Genomic DNA, 15,718 nt, shown 5'->3' with positions numbered 1-15,718 from the left:
TGTCTTTCTTGTGTTGAGGTGCTCAAAACCGCACACAGCACTCGAGGTGCAGCCTCACCAGTGCCAAGTACAGGGGCACGATCACCTCCCTACTCCTGCTGGCCACACTCTTTCTAATACAGGCCAGGGAGCCATCTGCTTTTTTGGCCACCTGGGCACACTGCTGGCTCATATTCAGCTGCTTGTCAATCAGTACCCCACAGTCTTTTCCGCCAGGCAGCTTTCCAGCCACTCATCCCCAAGCCTGTAGCGCTGCATGTGCAGGACCCAGCACTTGGCCTCCTGAAGCTCATGCAGTTGACCTCAGCCTGTTGATCCAGCCTGTCCAGATCCCTCTGCAGAGCCTTCCTACCCTCAAGCAGATCAACACTCCCACCTCACTTGGTGTCATCTGCAAACTTACTGAGGGTGCATTCTATCCCTTCGTCAAGATGATTGATAAATAAACAGGAGCATCCCTAGTGCTGACCCCTGCAGAACACCACTTGTGACCGGCCGCCAGCTGGATTTAACCCCACTGATCACCACTCTCTAGGCCCGGCCGTCCAGCCAGTGTTTTACCCAGCAAAGCGTATGCTCATCCAAGCCATGAGCAGTCCTTTTCTTCACTAGAATTCTGTGGGAAACAGTGTCGAAGGCTTTATGGAGGTCGAGGTAAACAATATAGCCTTTCCCTCGTCCATCAGGGGGGTCATTTGTCATAGAAGGAGATCAGGTTCGTTAAGCAGGACCTGCCTTTCATAAACCCGTGCTGACTGGGCCTGATCACCTGGTTGTTCTGTAAATGACTCATAATGGCACAAAAGAAGTTGATCTCAGTTTATAAGAGAGCAGTCTATTACAAACTGTGCCCTAGATTCCCAATGGAGTTTGAGGATTCATTGAACTAGGTGCTATTACACTTAGTAAGACCAGATTTTATCATGTTACAGGATGAATATGACCTATTTCAAACAGAATTGCAACTGCCCTTTGCCCCCACTTTTCTGTTAAGATGGGCTGTTCCACAGAAACAACCCAAGTCTCACTAGCAACCAGTAGTACCCTTGGTACTGCTCATTCGTTAAAGCAAGGTTATTTATTTTCTGTTACGAGCAGAGGAAGCAGCTGAGGATCAAAACAAACACCACATAAGACAATTTATCATTGAAATCAACAGAGTAAGTAATTTGGTTCAATCTGACTTATTTATTTATTTACAAGCTTGGAACCAAAGAGTTAAAATAGTATTATCAGAGGGAGTAAGTTGTAACCACCCAAGTGTGGGAAGCAAAGTGCAAATTACTCCTGAAACAGTAAGACTAAGTTTATTTTCTGACTAAAAGAGATTACAAGGAATCTATCCTCAACCTGTAGAGCAGTGTTCCCTAATTAACTTTTTGGATGGAATATATGGTAAAGGGATGACTGGTTTGTTCAGTTTATTGCGGATTTTCATTATATTATTAGGAATATTCAAAACTTCCCCCTCAAGTCCCTGTGAAGCTTTATGTACAAGCTAATAGTACAAGATGGCTTTTCATTGTCCTTCTAGTGGGAATATCTAGACAGCGTGCCTCCCTTGCTGGGTATAGTCCCTTCAGCTGACAGCTGTTGTGTTATTGCAGTAAAAGTTTTGTTGTGTGTATAAAATAGCTGTAGCTGAGGATGCAGCATAACGTGTGTGTTTTAATTTGCAGGTTTCCATACTGTTGTGGTTCTTTGGGTTTGTTTTGTTCTTGAAATGGTAGGGCTGGGAAACAGCTGCCGAGGGATGAAGTCTCCACCTCTCCTTGTGGCGGCGCTCGTGGCGTGCATCATTGTTTTGGGTTTCAATTACTGGATTGCAAGTTCTCGCAGCGTGGATCTGCAGGTAACTTTCCTATTGCTCTGCACATCATCATGTACTTGTCTGGTTAATAAACATAGTCCACAAGAAGGATGCTTCCCCTGCACATGGTGGGCCATGAGCTTTGCCTTGTAATATTTGTGAGAATTCCTTCAGTTGTTGGTTATTAGTAGTGGGCGATGGGGGGAATGCCTATTTCTAGGTGAGGGGGACCCAAAACTTGAAGACCTGCATGTATGGTACTTGTTACTTCTGCTAACACAAAGCATTCAGCTGTGTTGTGCTGTTTCAGTTTACAGATGTGTCATCCTCTGTTTTTCTTCCTAACTGTACATTGAGACTGGCACTCCTGCGATTTGATGATCTCCCTAGATTTTTTTTCTTACATAACCCATGAGAACATATACACGCTTTCCCACCAAGTTCAAGGAAACCTAGCTTGTTCAGAAACAGTGTCTAAAAGTCTGAATTTGTGTTTCTTAGAAACCTTTCCTGAAGAGGGCCCACAACTCACATGGAATAGTTATCTTGTCTGCTATTTTTCTTATGCCGTGTTGTCTGTGACTGTTGGGCTGGCATTTTAATCCTTTCTGGAGCATGTGTTCTGAAGTTGAGGAGCATGTGAATAAAGTTTCTGTTTTGTGACAATGTTTTTTCTTTCAGTTTTAACAAGCAAACCTAAAAAGTAACAACCTGGTGATTAAACATGGCTCATGAGAGCTCCTCCGAAGTTTTTCCACTGAATTTGTATCCTCTTTGTGATTGAGCCAGATTTTAGTAATGAATTGACAGCTGTAGGAACTGAACTCCTGTTTCACCTCAGAGCGGGCACTATTTGAACAAGACACGTGTCTCTAGCCATGTGGTTAAGGGTACGTCTTAGCTTTCTCTTGGTGGAGGGTATGATGGCCTGTCTTCTGGGACTCTGGTCATCCCTTGTTTTCCCTTCAGTCAGTGGCCTCAGGATTGTGGCTACCAGCAGATAGTAACTGTGTCAGTACGGCTGAAGCTTTGCGGCATGGCCTGGAGGCAGCTGATAGTGAGGAAAATAAGCTACCGTGCTAGCTTATTCTTGATCTCAATAAATAACCCAGAGACATAAGGTCCTCCTTACCGTTCCATATCATCTTGTACATTTCTCCCAAAGTTAGCTTGAAAATTGTTTCACTTCTGCGTAGTCGTGCACTCTGAATGAAATAAAAGCACAGCTGAAGGCACGGATGTAGCTTCTAAAGCACTCTCTCAACCCATTTGTTTGTTGGCAAGACTTTGCAGCTATTATGACTGAAATAGAGTAAGTGCTTTTCTTTGCTTTTCCAGCTAAACGTCAAGTCTTTTTCCTGGCTGCCCCCCACCCCCTGCCGCCTCCTCTCCATTCTCTTACTTTCCGTGGCAGAGGAACAGAGTAGGCAGGCAGTAATATGCAGCATACTGTGGTGTAAGGAAATTTGCTCTGTTTTCTTGGAGTCTTGGATGATGCATAGTTTTTATTATATCTGTTTTTTTAATCCACCTGGAATCCACAGGTCTTTCTACCTGGGTTAATTCTATTGATATTCTCACACACATCCTCGTGTGTCTTTGTACTCTTCCTTGCTGCTCGAGAGTGATTTTAACACAAAATATTTAGAAATAATGTAAAAAAACCCCGTGATAGCAACAACCTTGATTCCTTACCTTATGTCTCTGTGTTTGTATGTGCAGTATGTGATGGCATTGAATTTTCCTGATTGTCATTGCTCTTTGAACAATCAAGAATAATGATGATGTTCTGCTTATAAATGAGTTTTTCTCATACATGTCTTTGTGCAAGTCATATGTCAGCTATTTGTGTAAAAGTTGGGCAGTGTTGTCTCCCTCTGCTCATTCCCGGGTCTTCCAGGAAAACGTATTGATTTGAGAGATGGACTTTCCCTCTGAGTTAGTTTAGGATCAACACTGGGACGTGCAGTGATGTCAGAATTGTCTGGGTTAAATTTAAAGAATTATTTGGCCCTGTAGTTCAGAAAGATTGCAGCCTGCAATCTCTTTGGGTTTTTTTCTTTTGGTGGGGATGTTTTGGCTTTTTTTTAAGCTCAAGTACTGAGGCAGCTTTGCATTTCTCTTTAACTGAAATTTTGATGGTCTTTACGGAATATGCGGTACTGTTAATTTATGTAAAACTGGTGTGTGTGTGCGTGGCAGGTATCCCTGAACGACACAATACTTTGATGAAATTAGCGTGGTTAGTTCTGTGAAATTTGGTATTCCTTGAATGTGTTGGAGAAGAGTCCGGCAAGGGGGAAGCATTTCTGTTCACTTTGGTCAATTTGCTCTTCCTCAGGGTCGGATCATAGATCTGGAAGGCAAAGTCCGCAGGGCGGCTGCAGAGAGGGGCGCTGTGGAGCTCAAAAAGAATGAATTCCAAGGGGAGCTAGAGAAGCAGCGACAGCAGATCAACAAAATCCAGTCCTTGCACAGCTTTCAGATGGAAAATACCAACAGAGTACATCAGGAAGAGAAGGTGGGGCCTTTTCTAGCCACAGTTTTCTGTGAGGCTGTGGTTTACCAAGACACTTTCAACAGCATAAGGTTACCCCAAGTGTTCCAGCTGGTGGGCGTACAGTCAGTGTTGGTGTGGCAAAACATTTAATTTATGTGTCATTGTATAATAATTAGAAAACGGACATTGAGTATGCATTATAGCATTCATTGTATAACACATGAAATATTAGAAGCTGGAAGTAACAGCACTTCTGAATAAAACCTCTACCCCCTCTGTAGATGATTGTTACCAACCTTGGGTTGGCCTCTGGCTTTCTTTCCTGTATGCTAACGTTTTAAAACTTAAGGAAAAGAAAAAGCTGCACCAACAGATATATTTGTATTGTCAAATACATTTGTATACATTTGTAGGATTAAAGGATTGACATTTGTTTCTAAATGCATTACAAACTTTGTGGCACCTTGGCGTTATGCCTCCAAAACCCAATGGCACTGGCAGACATCAGGTTAGATTGGCCTTTCATGGCAGTGGTCCTGACAGCGCAGCATTTCCAGAGGGGTGGAAGTGCTTTATGAACAACGTGAACAGGCCTACTGAAATAGCAGAGTGTACGATTACTGCTGTGTGTTGTCTTGCAAACTGTTTTGTTGTGTGTTTTCCTCATGTTGCTGATACCACCTTGGATGCGGCTGTTAGTCATTAATACCACTTTTTTTGCTGTTGCCAGAAGTATTTAGCTGAGAGAGTTCATTCAGGTTTTATTGCTTCTACTGTAGAGTCTCTTGACTGAAGTTTATAGCAGCTTTCCAGGACTATGATTTTAAGCAGACTGCACATACACAACTGATGTATATAGGTACTCTTCAGGTAAAGGGTTCACCATTAGGTGATGGTTCACTGCTCAAAACTTGCGGTGCATGAATGAAATATCACCAGAATAATCTCTGAAGGACTTAAAGGAAGAAAAACTGAATAAAAATGGAAAGTGGAATTGTTTCATTAATACACATTTGAGTTGCATATATTTTTAATTTTTTTTGAAGTCATTTTTATCCAAGACCTTCCAAGAAATAGTAACCAATTGTTTTCACCTTTATGAGACAAACATGTTTCTTTGACATTTTCTCTTTGGGTTCAGTCTTTATGTATACTTTAAAAAAGGTGAGGTATAGTTTGTCTCTTTATTTATTTTTTTTAATGTATGTATTTACTCAAAAGATACCCCAGGATAGTTAGACAACATTCAAGTGGGTAATCAATCTTGTTTGTAACACCAGGTGTGAACGTATTCTTTAGCCTCCCTCATCCTTGTCACTGATTCTTTCAGAAGGAAACTGCAAGAGACTTCAGAAGCAAGATTTCCTGCCTCCAAGCAGTGGTCGTTGCTACTGAGTGCTGTAGGAATTGTTTAAATTTACTATCCTTTGGCAAGGTACCCCAGTTTACATGTTGGTGAAACCTATCATTCTATTTTGGCATCTTTTTGCATCCCAGTTCAGTCCTGCAATGAATGAAACCACATGCATGAGTTTAAAAAAAAAAAATTAAGAAAACAGCAAAGAGAACTGAGTATTTCCTTAATGTTCTGTACACTCTTTTTTACAAGGGAAATACATTTTATGCTTCCTTTTCATAAGTGGATTTTCCTTTAGCTGGAATTATTAAAAGTCACTGGAACTGGAAGTGCTGGGCACAGAGTTTACAGCACAGGCTGGCATATGGGTGTATGTTGAGACTTGGTGACGGGAGCTCACCCAGGAGTTTTAAGGGAGGTCAATGGATGAAATGTTGCTTCTGCCAAGCATGGTGTGCAGCCTTTCTGCTTCAAATTACTGTGGTACCAGACAAATTTGGCTGCCACCACACAATCCACCTTTCTTCTTGTGATGGTGTTTTGAGTCTAGAGGACATGTAGGAGCTGTTGTCCGTTAAATCTGGCATCTGTGCCAGGAAAAGTGATGGGAAGTATTGGACATGTCCTGATACTGTTGAACACTTGGACATGGGTGTGAATGTGGTGGTCTGGGGAGGTCTTTGACAAAGCTGCTTCTGGAAAAGGAAATCTTGCTTCTGAAGTCTCTTGCAGTTTCCTTCTGAAAGAATCAGTGACAAGGATGAGGGAGGCTAAAGAACACGTTCACACCTGGCGTTACAAAAGGCTACACACAGCATGACTTGTAGAAAAATTGTGCAGCTATGTGGTTAGACAGTGTTGTCACAGGGATGAACGATAAGATGAAAGTTACAAAGCAGCTTAGAAATAAATCAGGTTAGTTGTACTGTGGGGAGGTCACTGGTGGGGTTTTGGAGTGCTGGGAAAGGCATGCAGAGGAGAACAGCAAGGACAACTAAAGCTGTGAGTAGTTTCTTTACAGGAATCCACAGCGTAGATTACAGGCTGGACAAGAGCCAGCTGAGGAGAGCCATCGCAGGCACCTCCAGGATCCCAAATGGTGCAGAAAGTGCTCGTGGCTGTGAGAGACAAGGCATGGTTGATGGTCTTCAAATGCAGTTGTGGTTCAGACTGGGCAGAAGTGCTCTTTGTGCAATAGATGGTGAAGGTGCAAGTGTGTGACATCCATAATGCCCAGTTGCAGGGGGTCTGTGTGGGTTAAAAAGCAACTGGATAACCTCAAACAAACACCTACCCCACCACCCAATACAAAGGTGTGCATTCTGGCTCCAAGTGTTCCTCAGCCAGCAGTAGCTGCTGCTTGGAAAATGCCGTGCTTTATGGCTGCCTTGGTGTTCATTTGGCATCCAGTGTTACAGACAGGATGCCGGGGAAGGTGGATTTTGGGGCCAATCTAATATAGCTGAGGAAGCTCTTAAGTGCTTTTACCTTCATCATCCTAAAACACAGTTGTTCGGTAATGGAATGAAGCTTGCTGTTGAAAACCCAGGAGCTGATTCTGTAGGAAGCATTAGATAAGTGGTGCAATGGACTCATTTCATGTCTTTTGATTTTTGTGACTAGAGAAGAGCATATCTCAGGAGCCTGAAGTGGTAGGATGAGTGTGTATGTGCCTGTGCACCTCTTTGGTAAATTCAAAATTTACTCTTGTTGCGACACATAAGCAAATATCCTGCACAGCTGTTGTTTGTGTTCCAACTCTATAGTTTAAGAGTAGGGAAGGTTCTTTTACTGGGAACCTGTGTATTTGTCGAAAGATACCATCAGACAACTTGACATGGATTCATCCATTCTAATTTAGGAGTGCCCTTGATATGTTGGCAGGGAAGAGAGGGAGAGCTTAGTTTTCGTCACTAAGGACCTTGAGCTGAAGAAGCTGTCCAGGACCAGGGGTTATTCCACAGAGGAATGTGGAATATAAGAAAAGGCTGTTTCTGAGTGCTCTTTTTTTGTATGTGTACCTATATCCATGTATAAGCGGGTGTTGTATATTCATACATGCATACGTATTTGCACACATACAGAGGCACATGGAGCCTTGTTTTTCAGCTCCATGGATTCCAGTGGAATCTGGGATTCCTGGAAGGCAAGTAATGAATTCACCCCTTCTGGTTATGGGAAACTTCATCTTTGAACTGAACTTTATTTACCCCATGGAGCTTAGCAGCAAGTATTTACGTAGTCCAGCAAGGATGAATGTAAATCCAAATCCAAAGTCTCTCAACTCACTTTACAAGTAACACAAACTGTCTAACTAACTAGACAGAGCTTTGAGTGATAAATGGGATTTTGTTTAGTTTTCTTGTTCTTAAAGAGAAATGAAAATGCTTTCAGCTGATGTGTAGGAGTGAATGGTCTGTCTCGAAAACCCCTCTTTTTCAGGGAGGAATTACGGTTCTTCTGGTTGTAGAAGAAATCTACATGGGAACAAACTTTCATGATCTAAACTCCTTACCAAAACCAACTCTTAAATAACATCTGAGACCGGTCTTAATTGCAGTTCATCTTTTCTCACTGTGTCTTACTACTCTGCTGATAAAATACACAATAATTATGCCACTGATTTAGTTTTATACCAGACTAATACACCAATGAGATACTTGCCCCGTTAAAGTCATCGTCAGTGGCAGTGTAGTAACCGCTTTGAGTTAAATCTGTCTTCTTTTCTGGTAGAACTGTCTCTGTGCTATTTAAAGGGCAAAGGCATAGAAGGTAGGAGGTAGTCAGAGCCTGAAATATACACTGTGAGCTCACCATTCACTGAGGCAATGTAATCCTGGGAAATTGCTGCTGTAATTATTTTCTTAGGTCTGAGTATGTATAAAAGACTTCTGTCACCAGTCTGCTTTTAAAAAATCTGCTTGAATTTTTAAGGATTAATGTAGATTTAGCAAATGGCTTCTGGAAATCTGTACAGAAATAGGCCGAAGAGATGGAGCTTACAGGAGCTTTTAGTAACAACAGGAATCAGGAGTGCAAAAGGGCTGTTTCTAATCTGTTAGACATTTTCTAAAGAACAATATTCTGTATGGTTGTTATTCAGGACTCGTGGCTGCTGGGATGTACACAGCCACGATAGTCTTTTTGAAGAGTGCAACAGGAGAACAATACATGTAATCTCTTACTTTTAACAGCTAGAACATGCTTTTGCAGTGTGTAATTTTCTTTGGATTTATGTAATTCTTCCCCAGCCCACATCTTGTTTTACTGAGGAGAGGGGCCAAGCTTTGTACATTATATGTGAAGCACGACACTGTCCTGTTGCTCAGTGTCTTTTAACACTGGCCACAGCTGCTCTCGGATCCCCTCCTTCTGGGAAAATTTCAATTCCCAGCACAGCATTCTGAGACAAAGTACTTATCGGTATGCGGAAAGTCAGCTCCGCTTAGAAGTGGAGAGAGAGAAGAAAGCCTACTGTGAAAAGGAAAAGATGACTAGGTGTGTTTTGTTTTTCTTTTTTAAACCAAACAGTGTGGCATCTTCTAGTTTTGAAAAGGGTTTAAGGAAAAGCAAGCACTGCCTCATGCCCTACTCTACTTGCCATAGCATGATGTTACTAAATTAGCAAGCGAAATCAATCTGCTTACTCATAACTGCTGCAGCAGAGGTCTAGAAGACTACCTCTGTTTAAAATAGATTTTCACATGGTGGAGAAAAAAAAAAAGGATGGTCTGGGACTAGCTGAACTGTAGGCACCCTAAGAGTGGAGATTTAGAGTATATGTACCTTAAGAGTTATCTATGAAACAAGATTGAGTCCCTGATCTTTACCAGGATCACTCTTTGGGAATAGAGCTGAGTTTTTTGGTTTTGTTTTGGAGGTGTTTTTTGTTTGGTCGATTGGGGTTTTTTCTGTTTATTAAGGATGCGGAAAAGTCTGTAATTTCTGAATGGAATTCAGTTCAGTGAGAAATAGATTTAAATGACCAATGTATTCTCCATTTTGGGCTTGAAGTTTGTTTTAGACTTGCTTCAACTGGTGCTTCTCCACGCTAGTATACCTAAGTGTGCAGCACACAGACCAACCTAAAAGAGAAATTATTTTTTTAGGGATCTTATTTATGAATTTTCTCCCTACTTACTAATATGTAGTTAGTCATTAATCTCATGTCCTAGAATGAAAAAGCCTTTTTGTGGCTAGTATAAATGGTTTCTTTATTCCTGAAGGTTATTTTGAAGTGATGAAGAAGAGTACAAAGAGAGGAAAGAATTGATGATGCGCGTTACTAGCAAAGTGTGTGTGCGGGAAGGTGTGTTTGCAAAAATAGAAAAGGGGGGTGGGAATTTCCAGATGTAGTTAAGAAGTGAACAGATAATCCAAATATGGCTTGTTCTCTGCTGCCAGCATGGTGGTGGTGGGGAGCAGTAGGAGCATGCAAGGCAGAACTGCACCTTTTTTTTTGTGGTAAGGTCTTAGATCAATTTGAGTTAATCTTGAAATAGGTGGCCCTCCTTCTCAGTGATTAATTATAAATGTTTGTTTCTGCTGTTTTCTGGATGTATAAATCTTACCCTCACAGGTTGCTTTGTTCCCGGTTGGTTTTTTTTCTTAGCAGCTGATGTACTGATGCTGTGGTGCATCTTTTTCTCCTTGTCAGAGCTATATTTGTGAATGCAAAGCCCCTTTTTTCTTAGGTTTTAGTTGTGAAACCAGTGTTCCCTCTCATGATGTTCTTTGCCATCTTATTCCTTTTTCCTTTTGCAATATCTCATTGTGCTTTTACGTCAGTGTTAGAAAGCACATACGTCAGTTCAGTGTGCTTGGGTTAGCTTGATTAATAATGGTAGCAAATGCTGAAGCTGTTATTTTAGTAATGCCTCCAAGGAATATGTTTATGGAGACTCCTGTGCAAAGCATTAATCAGTTCAAATGCACGTACATAGTTCAGAGTATGTGATCAAAACATATTCTTTGAAATCATTCCTGTCAAAGCTTCCTCACAGGTATTTCTGTGTTATGTTTTGTTTTTTTGGTTTAAACAATAACTTTAATTTTTGTGTTTCTTAAGTGGAGTGTGACTTATATAGACATATTCTGTGGTGAATAAACAAAAATAAATCTCTGGCAAGTGTCATTAAAAAATTGCTGTCCAGCTGGAGCAAGATCTTTCCATCACTGCTGGTGGTACTGTGGCTTTTGATCTTTGGTTTCTGAAGACTTGCTGTCCACAGCACTGACTCTGATTACAAGATTGACCTTTCCTCTGTGATAGTCACAAGTAGTTCAGTGCAAGACATGTTTGCAAATATAACGAGCTGGTTCTATGTTAAAGGAGTTACTCTGTCATAGAAGATGAGATTTTGATATGGTCTTATAGTGAGTTTCTAAAAGCTGGATTCTTACTCCTAGGGATCACAAGTTTTGTTTTGTGGGCTGAATGAGATTTAAAATGTTAGTTTTTTCCTAGAACTGACTTTTGGCATGTGTTTGCTGAGTGCTACCCAGCAGTTTGGATTCTTAACCTGCATAAAACTGCAAAAGGAAATAACATCTGCCTAATTCACAGCCATGAGGTGAAGAGTAGTTAACACTTGGATGACAGGAGGAGGAAGAACGGAAAGCTTGATGTATTGATACAGTCAGATTGAAAGCTGGTGGTTGGAGCACTGCCCTGTAAATTATTAAACAGGATTTCCTGTGCAAGTTAAACAGCTAACTAGATTTTCATGCTTTTTTTTTTTTCCTGGACTCTTACCTACAAATTCAGGGAGGTAGGTGTGGCATTGCCAAAAGGAAGTTTTATATGCATCCAGAAAGACCACGGCATGCTTTTTTTCTTTCCCTGTAGTGATTTAAGGAGCCCTTTCCCATGGCAAATAATTTTATTCACTTAAGCTAATCATGGTTATTGTCCTAACGTACAAAGCACTTAATACTTGTCTGTTTTACTGTCAAATAAATTTAGGAGTTTCATTTTAAGAAACACCCCCCGCCATAACAGAACAAACTGTAGGAACATAAAATTGTCATGACTGTCATATTGATTTTTCTAGTCCATTGACAGTTCCTGGTAATGCCCAGTGCTAGAAACCCTGGAGGTGATAATAATGAAACAACCTTATTACATTGCTCATGCATTAGCAGAACTTGGCATTTTTATCAAAACATTAACTTCCTTTCCCTGATAAACCACTGACAACAAATCTGGAGCCTTTTTTTAAACCTGTCACATGAGAAAGGAGAGGGAGAAGTATTAAACAATCCTGAGTATATGTTGGTATTCATGTTGTTGTTATTTTTTCCTTTTTAACAAAGGATCAAGGCCTTTGTTCTTGAGGTGTTCATGGGCCAGCTGTATGCATAGAATAGTGTAGGAATATTTCTTTTATTGGGCTGAAAACGGCTGCCTCTTTATCAACATGTGAATGACTGCCTCTTTGAACTGGGACTCTTTAAAGGGTCAACAGAAGGCAAATCTACTGCTCTGCTATGTGCTATCCCACTCATTGACTGAATGCTTTGCTTTTCCTAACCAACTGTCAGTAGTCTTCGTGAAAAAGGGCACTGACAGCGTTGTCAGTGTTTCAGGGTGACTTGGGTGGACAGAATGGATGCAGTTATTTCTTTGCATTAAAGTGGTGTGGACATACGTACACAATAGTACCTGAGCAGAAACTTTGGGAAGCTGGGGACTTGATGTATACTGATCTGGGACCCTTGTAGAATGCTGGGGTTTCCTGGGAGAAGGATAACAAGGAAATTGGCAGTGAAGTGTAAGAAATATGGTCCTAAGACTGAACTGGATTGTTTCTGAAGGGTTAGTGGATCTCATCTTTTGTAGTCTTAAGAGGTCTTTTCTGCACCAGACTTTCTAAATGTTAAATATGAATCTGAGTTTTCCTGACATTTGGCTAACAGAAAAAAATTAATTTAGGCTTGCCTTAGTTCTGTCAATACCCAGGTGTTTTGGGGCATGTATATATATGGGTTGGTAGAGGGGGATTGATGGAAGAATGGACAAAACATGTTCCTATGTTGACTGCCTCCTCAGAATGAGAGAGAGTGCAATGTGGGGGAATGGAAGATGGTCACTCCAGCACTTTGATAAGAAACTGAAGGAAAGGATAGTTAGAAAAGTGGTGCAATGCAAAGGCTTCATTTTGTTTTCGTAGAGTCCCTTAATGCTCTATGACTAATGCTTTCATAGCTCATGCTTGCATGCCTGAATGCAGGTGTATTGATTCCCTGGTGACAGGGTACTTGGTAGCGAGCTGTGCTAGGCTGTATTCTTCCTTCAAGGGGTAAATACAGTAAATCTGGCTGTGACTTGCAATCGTGAGATTACACCAGAATAAAGCAGCAAGCAATTTTAGTAATGGACTCTTTAAATTCCTCCTCTTTTTATTTAAGTGCAGTGATATCTTCCCTTCCCCCCACCCCCCCAGCCCCATTTACTGGGAAATCTGGGTTAGAACAAATGTTCGTTGTTTGTAATAGTAAATCTCTAAGAGCAACTAAAAGTTTTTGTGTTTGGTTGTAACCCAGCACTTCACGAAGAAAAGATCTTGTTACAAGAGTTTTAATTTGTGTTTGTCATATTCAGGGTAACACAGGTCCTTTGCAATTAAAACATTGTTTTCTGTTTGCTCCTTCCAGGCAGTGCTGATGAGTAACATTACAGTAAATGAACGATTGATCCAGAGTCTACGAGGTATGTTGTAATACCCCTCTGCATCTCTCTTGTATTGGTTTTTGGGCCCCTGTTTTTAAGACTTGCATTTTTCTAGTGTCTTCTGAGAATGCTGCCTTTCTTCAAGTCATGGGGACAGTGCTGGAGCGGTGGTGACTTAGATCCTGCGTCTGCTAGTTACAGTTCAGTGCAATGTCAGACTAATCTGCCTTCAATGGGAGGATTTGTCCATGTAGTGCTCAATGTAGGACTCCTTACCCTTATAAAATAATACAAAATAAAACTAGCTTCTGTCTGTATTCTCAATATATTTATTAACATAATATTTATTATTACCATTTGCAGTGTATTCTTGCATTCCTCCCTGAGGTGTTTGCGTCATGCATTTTAGCACCAGAGGAATTCACAAACCCCTATATTAAATAAGAAAACTTGGTCTAATTAATTTCTATACATGTTTGTGCTTCAAAGTTGTTGCTAGCAATTTATTCCTCAGGAAGCATGGGGAACAGATCCTAAGTTCTATAAACATGTAAATATGTTGTGGTGGGCTCTTCTGGCGCCCTCACACAGAGCTTTCTGTCAGGAAGAAAACTCTAAATCGTAGATGCCCTGTTTTTGGGGACGTAACTGTAAGTTGCGTATTATTCAGGGAAGCATTGTAAGCTTGTCTTTAGATGGCTAATAAGCATGAATGCTGTTTCATACTACGTTCTGATTAGTATTTCATAGACCTAAAGATTTCCTGGGCTGATACATAGCAGAGCAAGCATTTGCAAACAAGTATTCTGTATGAAGAAAAAGAGGTCAAAAATCTGTGTTACACTCTTTTTGTTAATATGTTGGGCTGAAAGGCTATTCTTCTCCAGTCCTGTGTATCTGTGATGAATAAATTCAATAATTATAGATACATTTGTATACAAAATGTAGTAAGCATGACGGATGGAATTAGCGTGTTTACTGTTGATCTGTTGTTTGATACTTCTGTTGTAATGTATGTAGGTATATATGTATGTGTGTATTTTAATGTCTATTTTAATCCTGATTTGGTCAGAAAACTTGAAAGAGTTACAGATAGAATATGGAAAGCTACAGCTGGATGTTTACTGGTTTCAGAAGAACCAGACTAATCTTCAGAGGAAGTTTTCATATGACCTGTAAGTATGTTCTTTCTAAAAGATGGCTTCCAGAGTTGTAGGTGACTTGGTTATAACCCAGAGTATTTTTGTGATAGCTATAGCACTGTTAGTAAATGTACATTTTTAAGGAGAAAGTAACATCTGACACACGTTCTAAAATTGCTCGCAGTTGATCTTGGAGAAGAGCGTAGACCTTGCAATGCTTGGATCTCAGTATCCACAGACTTCTCACACACTTCTTGGTGTTCCTTCCACTGCAGGAGGAGAAAGGTAGCAATAGTCTTCTTTAAGACTTGGGGCAAAAATTGACACATGAAGAGGCTAAACTCTGAAGAAGTTTAAGAACTAAGATACGGGAATACTCATTGAGAAGCTGTACTTCATTGAGCTGCCAGAGATCTCAGAAGATTTTTGGTACCATTATGGTCAGAGCTATGTGTTCAGTATTACAGTTCATACCTAGTCATGTTTTTTGTTGAGATTTCCCACAGAATTATAAGGCATGGATAGCTGAACACAAGTGCTTACCTGTATCCTTATGCTAAATACACATTTCTGGTATTTCTTGGAATTTCTCCTGGGTTCTTTCTGTTCAATGATGTTCTTGTTCTCCCTACCTGTCTTCACGTCCTAATGTGTCTTCCATCTGGTGCATAGATATAGAAAACCATCAGAATTTGCTGTTTGCATGTTCTCATAATGACTGTCCATCAAGAATACAATTGCTCTAGTGATAGGTATTTTTCCAGCATCATTGATTAGCCAGATTTTGTAGGAATTACAACTAATGGCAATCACAGAACTTGAATTCTGCAGGACAAATTTGAAATGCCTTTTTTCATTTTTTTCCACTGCTTAAGAACTAAGGATTAGTATTATTGGTTTTGGGATACTTACTGATTACCAGTTGGTTGCATACCCTTTTTCTAGGCATTAATTTAGGCTCATCTAATAATGATGACCCAGATGTATTGTTTTAGTGGTGTTCTAATAATTTAGGACTTCTAACAGAGAAGTAGAAGGAAGTTGGAGACTTAAGTTTGTACCAGCCTTTTATTAAGCCACGTTGCACTTACATGTCTATTAAGGTACTTCTTTCCAAGTTTGTTGTGTGCCACGGTCATTAAGCACCACCTTTTCGCTGTTTAGTTAATGAGAGAGCTGGGGCTTCTGGACCTCTGTTGATAGTTCTTTGCTAGTCAGCGAATCTGTTTGCCAGCAT

The 15,718-nt window shown here is 40.6% G+C and overlaps 1 protein-coding gene across 1 annotated transcript in view; it reads left to right on the top strand.

The window, feature by feature from the left end:
* Window positions 1-1,723: 1,723 nt before the first annotated feature.
* The window catches only part of GOLM1 (golgi membrane protein 1), a 29,819-nt gene continuing 15,824 nt past the window's right edge, over window positions 1,724-15,718 (top strand). The window contains 4 exon segments of the mRNA XM_086479427.1: window positions 1,724-1,852; window positions 4,152-4,331; window positions 13,324-13,378; window positions 14,412-14,514. Of these exon segments, the coding sequence (XP_086335553.1) occupies window positions 1,724-1,852; window positions 4,152-4,331; window positions 13,324-13,378; window positions 14,412-14,514 (467 nt within the window).

The sequence above is a fragment of the Leptosomus discolor genome, chromosome Z, assembly GCF_034619465.1.
Source record: "Leptosomus discolor isolate bLepDis1 chromosome Z, bLepDis1.hap2, whole genome shotgun sequence".
Classification (NCBI taxonomy): domain Eukaryota; kingdom Metazoa; phylum Chordata; class Aves; order Leptosomiformes; family Leptosomidae; genus Leptosomus; species Leptosomus discolor.
The sequence above is the reverse complement of the archived record's forward strand: the minus strand, read 5'-3'. Positions and strand labels throughout refer to the sequence as shown.